Source organism: Poromitra crassiceps (genome assembly GCF_964638095.1).
Source record: "Poromitra crassiceps genome assembly, chromosome: 13".
Classification (NCBI taxonomy): domain Eukaryota; kingdom Metazoa; phylum Chordata; class Actinopteri; order Beryciformes; family Melamphaidae; genus Poromitra; species Poromitra crassiceps.
In genome coordinates this window covers 29,956,966-29,969,072 of record NC_139644.1, presented here as the reverse complement: position 1 = coordinate 29,969,072, position 12,107 = coordinate 29,956,966, and the positions used below count along the sequence as shown (strand labels likewise).

Sequence of the window (12,107 nt, the reverse complement as noted above, 5' to 3'; positions counted from 1 at the left end):
CAAGAGCTTCATCAGAGCTCTCAACCGGACCGCCAAGAAACGAGCGAAACCCATCCAGCGAGCCCCATCCAGACTGCCAGGCAGCCGCAACTCGTTTGTCACAGACCCGCTGCAGAGCCAAGGAGGGCGGAGGAGAACGCCCACGGAGGGAGGAGTTGGAAGCAGAGGGGGGTTTCCTGCTGTTATGGAGGAAATTACTGTTCAAAACTATTGTTTAGATGTCTGACGTCTTACTGATGCCAAAAATGAATGGTTAAAGTGACTGTTCTATCGAATTTCACAAAAAGCCGTTTATCTCTGAATAATTTTTCAGACGCTGAAACCATGCTGTATTCAACTGCTAATGCTTACATAACTACTAACTCTACAAACTAACTCTTTTAGACAGAGAAAGCACACATTCTATTAGTTCTTTTGAGATATTGTGTGTTCACAAAATCTTAGCAGAAAAGAATCCTCGGGTCTTGAAAGATAAGCCAGAATCCTCAAAAAAACCCTCTGGCAGAACCTACCTACAGTAAAAAAAAAACGGCTGGCAGTGAATGTGTTAATAGTGTATAGTTATTATAAAGTGTTACCCAATTGGATGTTATTGAAATGAATAATAAAACATATTTTTTCAGTATTCTGTCATATCGTCAAGGATATAGTTATGGCAGAAATACCCTGAGATATTGTGATATTATTTTAGGGCCATATCGCCCACCCCTACCAGGAAGGGCTTGTCCGATTGAGCACACCTCCCCTGTTTTATTTACTGTATAAGGTTGACGTCACTGCTTCAAGAATTACAAGCAGTTTCACACGGACTGATAGAGAATGGAATTCCTTAACCATTCTACATCCGCTAAATGTATATATAACAGCTGATAGCCTAAACCAAAATGAATTTGAAGCCAGGAGTCCAGGAAGATGTCTTAATGAAAGTATACCTTGGAAACTACGAAAAGCGGAACGTCTGCGGGCGAGAGACATTCTTAGACAGCATGAAAAGAAAAACATCCCTCCCATACCACCTGGCTCATGTGCTGACATAGTACGTTTAAAACTAGGAGAACATTATGTGATACCTTTCATGCATGATCTTAATAAAGGTACCAGAGGCCTCTGGCCTGTAGGAGGATCTTTTGATAAAGATAAGATTGGATACATGCAAATTGCAGCCAGACAGTCACCCAATCTCCAATGGTCAGAGTCTTATGTGACAGAATGCATAAGAGGTTGGAAGCATGTTGCTGATAGGCATCATCAGCTTCCCCAAGGCAACGCAACGAGAGTGCCTTGCTCTGACAGGGACAAAAATAAGGCTCCCATGCCAGATATGACAAAAATTGACTCAGAGAAAAGGGATTCAGACCAAATTGACCCTAAACATGCGATATAGTCTAACCTTGATGAAGAACAAATTCACACTAGCAGCACAGAGTCACTCACTGATAAACCTGACCATCCTCATCTAATTGCCCCCAAGATAATGTGTGATAATACATCCATTCTCAAACCATGGACCCCCCAGGAAGCACGAAGCATGCTTAAGGACAGTCCAGATCCTTTAAAAAGACCCATTGCTTTCCATAGTGTTGCTGATAGTCTCTCTGAGTATAAAGCATAATGTTAAACTGTGACATCGCGGCTGAATATTTGACTGTATAACGTATCAGAATGTGTACATTGAGGTTCAGCCCTCTGACAATACATATTGCAGAGAATGTTATGGTAAATAAATATACTTTCATTAAATTGATTAGGAAATGCCAATGGAACTTATATTTTTCTCCAACACGGACGCTATGCGAGACCCTGACCAGTGACCACATGCATTTAGAAACACTAGATTTCTACAGTATCTAGTGACTAGATACTGTAGAAATCGCCGATCTCCTCGCTGATGGTCTCATTTGCTGATGTAGGTAAGATGTGAGGCATCAGTATTACAGTTTGACTGTTAGTATTACTGTTGCATAACCACCAGTTACAAGTTCCCCGTAGTTGCTTTAAGGTTTTCTATCCTTGACTTGGAGATACAATCATGAGCAATTCCCTTAGGTAAGGAACATGGATTGGGAGAAATGTTTATCCATATGTTTAAGAAACCATACATAAATAAACACCAGATAAGGCACATGTAACTTCATCATTGCCATCACTTGTGTACCCTGATAGCACAAGTCTAGAGGCCAGTGTTTTGCCTTGTTCTTTACATTGTTGTGCTCCTCCCTGCCTGTCCTTGCCTTCCAGCGGTCGTCCTGGTCCAGCTCGTTATAGAGGGCCTCGCGGCTGGTTGCCAGCGTCTGCTTCCGCAGCTCCTTGGTGCGTTGTTCCCACACTGACTTAGTGCTCCCCCGGTGGTTCTTCTGCTGCTCCTTACTGCAAAGTGAGGCAGGAGGGAGAGGGGGGATTAAAGACCTGTTTCAAGACCTGTATTGAGGCACACGCACACACACACACACGCACACACACGCACACGCACACACACACACACACACACACACACAAAAACACAACAATGATGTGACAAAAGACAGTAAAAAGACATGTACATAAGAGAGCCAGTACACCAACAAGACACACTACGAGCCACAGACATTGAAAGCGTCATCTGACTGGACCTATAGAATAAGGCAGCTCAACAAAACAGGGTTTTGGATGTCGACGCAGTTTGCCGAAGCAGGGGGCAGGACAGCCCTACTTTGGGAAACCCTCTAATGACACAAAATGGAGGATAACACTGAGGCAAGGTCAGAATTTGACATATTAATCTATATTGAACCCTCACAAAAACTATGATCCAAACACAAAATGTGCTTAATGGACTTTCTGCAGAAGAAAAAACCAGAATAGCACCCCAAAGACTATGGTGAAGTCACTGGGATCATCACAAGAATTTGTTATTGGGTTTTGTGGACTGAGCACTGATACAACAAGCGCAAACATTTAAGCCCACGGTGCAGTGGTGTGGCCATTCAGCATTATGACACCACGACCCCACCACCCACAGCCCCCTAGCCACTCCCCCTCTGACCCCCCCCCCCCCCCCCCCCCTTTCCTTGCCCCGCCACCCAACCACCACCACCACCACCCACCTCTCGGATCCCAACTCTCTACGACCTTCCTATCCCTAGCTATGGCCCATCCCCCCTTCCCCCCACCCATAGCCCCCTAACCGCTCCCCCTACCCACCGCTCAAATCCAGACTCTCTACCACCTTCTTAGCTACGTGACTGAGGCCATGTCCACACGGAGACGAGTTTAGGTGTATCCGCTAAAGTTTTTTCTCGTATGGACGTTTCGTCCAGATGGAACCAGCGTTCTGGGAGTATACGTTCTGGGAGAATAAGCTAATTTTTGAAACCGGGTCCCAGAGTGAACAAATCTGAAGACACCACCCTTGCATTTCCCTGTTTACAACCCATACGCATCTTTCCTGAACCGATGACACCATAGCCCCACCTCTCTCCGCCAGCAACAGCTACTGAGCCTCTCCACAGCTGCCTCTTCCCATCCACCCCTCCCCTCCCTTCATCGGATATTACCCAGAAAGCTTAGCGGCGGCTAAGTTTTTACAATAACACAAACAAAATCAGGCTAAACGTGTTAGATAGAAATAATATTTATTTTTAATACAACATGCAATTCTGGAATATTTGAATATTGGACAAAATTAAATGAAATGTAAACCCTGAATGAAAGACACATACTCGGGATGCTCTATATATAGCCCTCGCAAATACAACGTATATAGTGAAGTGAGAGGTTTGACGACCACATGGTTGCACTGTGGTCCATTCCAACAAGACTAGCTTACTTGACGCCACTTTTTCAATAACAACACATTTATGCCATGACTTTATATAATGTATATTTATGTTGCATCATTTAGCCTGTGCTGTGATGTGCAGGAGCGGCCAATATGCTGGGATGTGTTTGCAACATATGTCTAAAGATCATGGAAGTGGCTGGTATCAGGAACGTCACAGATAGTTAACATTCTATATTGTAGGCTACAGGAAGACCATCAGCCCTGCTGAACAGCTCTGCATTTGCCTGTATAGGTTTAATCATTTTATTCATCGACATGGCAAACCTCGTCTAGAGTTGAGATACAGAGGCTACTAATGGCCCAATTCCACCGCAGGTAGTAGCGCGGTCCCGCTCCGCTCGACTCGATAAATGGTCTCATCCCATCGGTAAAAACCGGCCCAGCCCGGTTTGATTTGTGGCTGAGTCGTGCTACTTTTCGTCCCTGCCTCGTCGGGGTTCTATTCTGCGAACCCGGGTTCATACGGTGACGTGAAAACATTGTAGACGACTGATTGGTCAGGCAGAATCGTGTTTACTCTGTCTACTGACTGTCATATGCAATGCTGGCGGCTGCATACCAGTGGGCTTACCTTCTCTTCTGTTATGTATATTTCCATCAGTCTTTGTGTTGCTGCCTTCGCCTCCGGTACAAAATCGTGGCGGGTGTTAAATTGTCTGAGAAAAAAGTCCGCTGCTCGCTCAGGGAGCTCTGTAGCTGAGTGGAGGCTGCAGCGCTCCGCTAGGCCGCAGCGGGTGTTTGGTGAAGCCGCGGTCTTGCCTAGAGGCCGCAGGGTAGAGGCTTCACTCTGTTGCGCCTCTCCCGTCCCCGCACAGCGCAGCGCATGCCTGTGAGTGATATCCATTCTCCTGGTCGATTGTCACATTCGCCCATGTACACTGTAGGTCATTTAGAGGCACCAGTATTTCATAAACAGTTTAAAAGTTCTGTGGATGGATTAAATTGTAATGTTATGTTATAGCCTACTTCGGCTATAAGCGAAGGACAGATATGCAGATATCGCTATAACGGGCGGGGGTGGGCGGGGGCAGATGAATGGCGGTCGAAACAGAACGTCCATCGAGTTGAAACAAGTAGAGCCGAGTGGTGACGGGCTGTGCAGGGCTGTAAAATGTGGTGGGAAAGAGCCATAATAGTACCCCGCAAAGCCAAGGGTTTAACCTGCTCGCTACAGTGAGATACACATTATAGACTATGTGCGCCTCTAGTGATTGAATGCCATTATTGACGAGATTGTCTTATTCTCTGTTTTTGGTATACTTTGTGGCAGCGTTACAGCGCCACTTACCGGCCTGGCATATATACTACAGCGGTTTCAGTGGTATTCAGTGGTTTCATGTGGATACACACATTTCTTGAAACGATTCCGTGTTTATGGAAAACTTTTCTTAAACGAAAAAAAAAGATCGGTTCCGTCTCCGTGTGGACATGGCCTGAGTGTCCTGACTTTTCCAACCCCTGACCCCGGCGGGACCCCTGGCTCAGCGCCGTGGGGGAAAAAACACCCTGAACCAATGGCAGACTCCCATAACGTCAATGAAGCCCTCCTCTCTTCCCCCTCCAAAACCTCTACCAATATTCCACTTTAACATGCTTTTCTCCCAGGGCCAACTGTTAACCACAGTAAAGCGACAGCCATACTGCAAGATGCAGGCAACAGAAAATATACTCAAAAGCATAAGCCAACGCAATTAACAACAATTAAGAAAAGAAAAGAAAATAAAAAGGCCAGGGATAGAATTCATAAAAAGTTATTGAACAAAAGTGAGAAGGAAAAGGAGGATGTTAAAAATCGGAAAGGAAAGCGAGGGATGGAAGTAGAAATCAATAAAAAGAAGAGAGTCATAAATGAATAAACAAATAAATACATAAATAAATACCAGTCCATAAATGGGCCGGTAGCGTTGAGACGCTCACTGTGTACTTTGTTGCTGAGGAGGGAAACAGCTGGTGAGTGAGACGGCACAAGAGGACACCAGGAGCATTTCATTCCAAAATGTGATCTCCCACCACCATGAGAAACATTTGACCCCTACCCTGAAAAAACTGAATTCTCATTTAAATTAAATTAAATAAAATGTATCAAAATGTGTTCTATAGCAACAGTTTTGAGGAAGCAAATTGTAGGATCCCTCCACCTCCCATGGGGTATACAGCATTTTGGAATGAGACCCTTCATTCACATACACACACAAACACACACACACACGCACGCACGCACGCGCGCGCACGCACACACGCACGCACGCACACACACACACACACACACACACACACACACACACACACACACACACGGGCACCCACCTCTATACTTATCTCCTCTCATTGCACACTGCAGTGTGTTCCATCTCGCAAGTCTGCATCTAAAATTATTTATTTTTCTCTGTCCTCCTTTTTGCCATCTCTCAAATGTCATCTTTCTTGCATCACTCCACTTTCTCTGGATGACTACCGCTGTTTTGCTCTGAGCTTTCACATTCTGCAGCCCTTAGAATATCTTTCTCATTCCCGAGCTGTATCTCTGATATTCTTATTTATTTGTCTGTATTTACCACTTTCCATTTCAATCTCAAATTGTCCAGGCTCGCCACGTTTCTTCAAGTGACTGCTGCTCCTGCTCTCTGAATCCTTCTTCTCTGTCTTCCTCAGTCAACTTTTTCTATTCTTTAAAATGCACAAGTGTCAATCTGCCCTTTCCTCTTCACGAATACATCACACTCGCCCCCCCTCCTTCGTGTCTGCCCCCTGTAACCATCACACTATTAAAAACAATTTCTTCACTTTCCAAAAGCTTCTACAAATAATGTATGTATGCATGTAGAGGCCTTGTGTTTGCCACTGTGAACCATCAAGTATCAAAGTGCACTTTGCAAAAAGAATGCTCTGAAATATACATAAATGGAATATATTAATAAGCCGGTGTGTCGATGGGAATAAAAACACATTAGAGGAATATTTGACCAACTTTTTGAAAGCAAATGAGATTTTTGTTTTGTTTTGTAAGATTTTAGCACACAGTGTGGTTTATGTCAAGTGGAGCCTACAAGCTAGTTTAGCATAATCTCAAAACTGTTAGCATATGTGCCGTGCTGCATTAAATACTGTAAACTCTATCAAACTGCTATCAGCTTTCACATACATACTTTCTATCGTCCCACTGGCCTTATACAGTATTAGCGCTTAGCGGCAGGCGCAGCTCATATTAGTGGGCGTGGACCGGCGCACTGCCTATTCTCGTGCCGGCGCTATACGCGGCCTTAACCATTATAACCATGCCTTTTAAGCGTAGAATTATTCACAACTGTGCTCATTGGTGAACTGCAGTTACTCAATGACATTCTTCCTTTCGAAGCTCCGATCCACTGATCCTCTTTTTTCTCATCTGTCTCTAAACTAGCACTGTCGCCACCTAATGGGTCCGTAAAATAGCTTCTACACCTTCAAAATCCCCCATACTTTTAGAGGAGATGCATCAGGCTTTGATCCACGTCCCACCGTCAAAAAACGCAATTGACGTCTTTAGACGTCATTGGCACTCTACGTTACTATTTGAATTGACGTCTTTAGACGTCATTGGCACTCAATGAGTTAAGGCCGAAACGCCCATTCTGGCCTATTCTGGCACTGCGCCACGCCTCTTCGGCGTAAAGCGCATTTCGGGGCCTAAAACCATGATGCTATCTTCCCGAGGCAGGGGCAAGGCGCGTTTTTTGCGCGTTTAATGCCAGTTTTTGCGCCTAAGACCAGTGGGAAGATAGAGCCCACAGTGTGTCACAAGGTAAATTGATTAAAAAATGAATTTGCCAAACGGCTGCAGCATTGTGTTATCATTACGAGAGTACTAGTTACAATTATGCAGCCACAACTGTTCTCCATTACATAGGTTTTGTGTAGCTTTCATGGCAGCCTCCTCCCTGAATCTACCATAGCATATCTCCTTAAGAGATTCTCCATGCACCACTGATGTCCCCAACTTGAAAATCCCTGCTTGGAAAACCAGGACCATCTCAATTGGAATTTCAATGCCTCCCCTTTTCTATATTGCTGAAATTATGGATTTAGTTTCACACTGATACAGTGGGACATAACATATAATGCGCAGACATACAGACATGGTTTTGTGATATACCGTTTATTTCAAGAAAATCAGAATCCAATCCAAGACTCAACTTTCTATTTACCTCTTTTTTCCACTTAATTTTTAAACTAAGAGGATTAAGGCAGTGATTCCCAAACTGTGGGCCGTGGAGGTACTGCAGGTGGGCCGCGAGTGGTGTGCCAACACTCCAGATTTTCGCAGGCAATCAAATGGCTGTAGCAGGGTCATTTTTGAAGGTACAGTGGAGATCCTGTTATCAGAAGAAATTAGAAGATCTAAAGCGCAAATTATGCTCGAGCGAAATCGACGGCGCTGACTGCGCCGAGGGGGTCGCCGCAGCTGGGCGTCCTATCGGCGCAGCTCGGCGGAGGGGGCGTGCAGCTCCTCGAAAATGTGACTCTGCGGCGTCAAGGAATGAGGAAATGCCATTTCCTCATTTAACAGTGCTTGTCCCTCATCTAGCAAAGCCTTCTGCAGGCTCACCGGAATGAGTTTTGAAATGGAGGGACAATAAAATGTCCCCCCACCGACATGATTGCAAGTTCTTGGTAAACGACACAATAACGTTTTGAACATGTACCGCAGCCAACGTGCTGAGTTAACGTTTGAGTATGCACAGTCTCGCTGTCGCCGCCATTCGGCGACAGGGTGCCAAGTCGAGGTTGCGCAGAACCATGCCGGGCGCTTAAGGCATCCATTGCTACCAAGCATAATATGCTCGCTTGTCGGGAAGGGGGCCTAAATAATGCTAGGTTATATTTGGGTGAGGTAAAACAAATCCACAAGGTATTAATGCTAGGCTGTGAAAAATGCTACCTTATCTGTAAAGGGGAGACTTGTTGGACCCATTGAACCAATTTTCATTCAGATAAATTGAGCTGAGAAGTCAAGGGACCCCTTTGAAATAATTTCTTCTGTTGTTGCTCATCACATTTTTTTCTCAATAAATGTGTTATGCATGCAAATACTTCTGATGAGTAAGGGGGGAGAAAATGTTGGCAATCTGCTTTTGGGTATTTTGCTGAAAGGTTTTTGCATGTGGATGAATTATTAATTTCCCTTATGCAACAACAAGTTTGCATGATCTGTTAATGAAATAAGAAAATATATAATATAAAAAACATAAAGGGAAATACATCATCTTAGTCTCGTGTGTTGATCAGAGTTGTAATTAAAGGGTTGGGTGGGCCCCTGAAGATTTTCAGATTTCAAAGTGGGCCGTGGCATCCTTAAGTTTGGGAACCCTGGTTTTGGGAACCCTGGATTAAGGTATAGGCTACTCTATAGAGAAGTCTGGCACTGGCACACTTCTTATAGTACGGTATGTCTAGTTTGTCAATCCTCTTGACAAGTGTGGTGCCTGTAGTATAGTAGTAGTGTGCTGTATTATAATACTGTTCTATGATGCAAATGTAGGCTTTCTATGCAAACCAAGCAGTCACCCCCCAACACACACACGGGCCCCTATCGTCCCACTGGCCTTAAAATAGCGTTTAACGCCAGGCCAAGCGCTATTTAGTGGGCGTGGTCAGCACATTCCATATTTTCCACTTGGCGCTACACCCAGCTTTAACTACTTAACCACGCCTTTTAAGCGTAGAATTATGCACAACTCTGGTCATTGGTGAACTGCAATTACACAATGACATTGACACACACACACACACACACACACTCTTGAATAAGAAAAAGTTAATCTTAATAGGGTTACCTGATCAAATAAAGGTTAAGTGCACACAGACACAAGTGATCACATACAGAAACGTAGGTGCGTAGAGTCACATGAAGGTTATATGCATGCAACCAAATTTCACCCTCGACATCCCAGACAGTGAGTGAGTGTGTGTGTGTACAGTAAATGCACACATATGATATACAGAGGCTGAAGCAAGTATCAAAGAAGTCAAGGTTCAAAGGCCTGACAGGGTTCCACGTCATTGGGCCGCGTACGTATATCTGCTGATGTACTTGTTGTGAGAGGGGAAGACCCTTCACATACAGGACAATGCAACACAAAAGAGTACAGGGAGTGCCGCTCAAGGAAACGCCATTTCAGGAGCACCAGAATTAGTTTTGAAATGGGGGGCAATAAAATAAACTAAATATCCCAAAATATCCCCATCCTGTGCGGAACCCTGCAAAGGCCTTAAGATGTGAATGTGAAGTGTGTGTGTGTGTGTGTGTGTGTGTGTGTGTGTGTGTGTGTGTGTGTGTGTGTGTGTGTGTGATTTTGCAAGCAGTCTCGGGCTCCCCTGTTGTGCTTTTATAAGGACAGGCCACATTGTGTCTGTGCCTGTGAGTGTGTGAGTGTGTGTGTGTGTGTGTGTGTGTGTGTTGTGTGTGTGTGTGTGTGTGTGTGTGTGTGTGTGTGTGTGTGTGTGTGTGTGTGTGTGTGTGTGTGTGTGTGTGTGTGTGTGTGTGTGTGTGTGTGTGTGCGTGCATGTGTGAACTTTACCCGGAGCAGAAGGAAAGGCCCCTGTGTATACAGAGAAAATAAATCAAAGACTCTGAATCTCCTGACCAGAGGAGGGCTAGCCCAGATCAAACACGCAGGTACGTGCATGCACGCGTGTTTGTGTGTGTGTGTGTGTGTGTGTGTGTGTGTGTGTGTGTGTGTGTGTACACACACACACATGCGTGTGCATGTCTGTATTTGTTTGAGTGTGTCTTTTAGCATGTATAAAAGAGTGAGATAGAAATGAAGAGAAAGGTGTGTGCATATACTGGTATATAATTAACATTGTCAGGTGAAAACCTTGTAACTGCAATCATACTGATTTTTATGTTTGTTGTTCGGGTTGATTCTTAGGCCATGTCCACACGGAGACGGAAGCGATCTTTTCCATAAACATGGAATCGTTTCAAGAAATGTGTGTATCCACATGAAACCACTGAATACCACTGAAACTGCTGTAGAATAACAGAGAATAAGACAATCTCGTCAATAATGGCATACAACCTCTAGGGGCGCACAGTCTATAATGTGTATCTCACTGTAGCGAGCAGCTTAAACCCTTGGCTTTGCGGGGAGGTTTGCCATGTCGATGAATAAAATGATTAAACCTATACAGGCAAATGCAGAGCTGTTCAGCAGGGCTGATGGTCTCCCTGTAGCCTACAATATAGAACGTTAACTATCGGTGACGTTCCTGATATCATCCACTTCCATGATCTTTAGACATGTTGCAAACACATCCCAGCGTATTGGCCGCTCCTGCACATCACAGCACAGGCTAAATAATGCAACATAAATATACATTATATAAACTCATGGCATAAATGTGTTTTTATTGAAAAAGTCGTGTCAAGTAAGCTAAAGTCTTGTTGGAGTGGACACGAGCGGACATCACAGACATCACAGTGCAACCGTGTGTTCCTCAAACCTCTCACTTCCCTATTCACGTTGTATTTACGAGGGCTATATATAGGGCAAGAGAGTATGTCGGTTACACTTAGGGTTTACATTTCATTTAATTTCATTTTGTCCAATATTAAAATATTCCAGAATTGCATGTTGTATTAAAAATAAATATAATTTCTATCTAACACGTTAAGCCTGATTTTGTTTGTGTTATTGTAAAAACTTAGCCGCCGCTAAGCCTTCTGGGAAATATCCGATGAAGGGAGGGGAGGGGTGGATGGGAAGAGTCAGCTGTGTGGAGCCCTGAGGATGTTGTACACGCTGTTCTCCGTGTCCTCCACTTGTTGCTGACGGTGGTAATAGAGGAGCATTATATTTTGCTGCAAGATCCCCAACAGGCTCAGTAGCTACTGCCATGATTGTTATTGTTGCTGGTGGAGAGAGGTGGGGCTATGGCGTCATCGTTTCAGGAAAGATGCGTATGGGTTGTAAACACGGAAATGCAAGGGTGGCGTCTTCAGATTTAATCACTCTGGGACCCGTTTTGAAAAATTAGCGTATACCCCCAGAACGTATAGTCCCAGAACGCGGTTCCATCTGGACGAAACGTCTATATGACAAAAAACTTTAGCGGATACACCTAAAGTCGTCTCCGTGTGGACATGGCCTTAAGTTGATATTTTGGAGTTACTTCCCCCCACTTGGACAACATTGTTACACTGTATCTATGAGAGGACAGATGAAGCATAATGAATCACACCAGCACAAGTGCACATAAAAGAGGGCAGAATAACAGATCCAAAAAGAGAGCAACAGAAATACAG

The 12,107-nt window shown here is 44.4% G+C and overlaps 1 protein-coding gene across 1 annotated transcript in view; it reads right to left on the bottom strand.

The window, feature by feature from the left end:
- Nucleotides 1-12,107, bottom strand: part of cacna1aa (calcium channel, voltage-dependent, P/Q type, alpha 1A subunit, a) — a gene marked incomplete at both ends in the record, with an annotated part of 192,414 nt that overhangs the window by 95,013 nt on the left and 85,294 nt on the right. The window contains 2 exons of the mRNA XM_083648784.1: nt 2,202-2,367; nt 5,701-5,751. Coding sequence (XP_083504910.1) covers nt 2,202-2,367; nt 5,701-5,751 — 217 coding nt within the window. The remainder of the gene's footprint in view (nt 1-2,201; nt 2,368-5,700; nt 5,752-12,107) is intronic.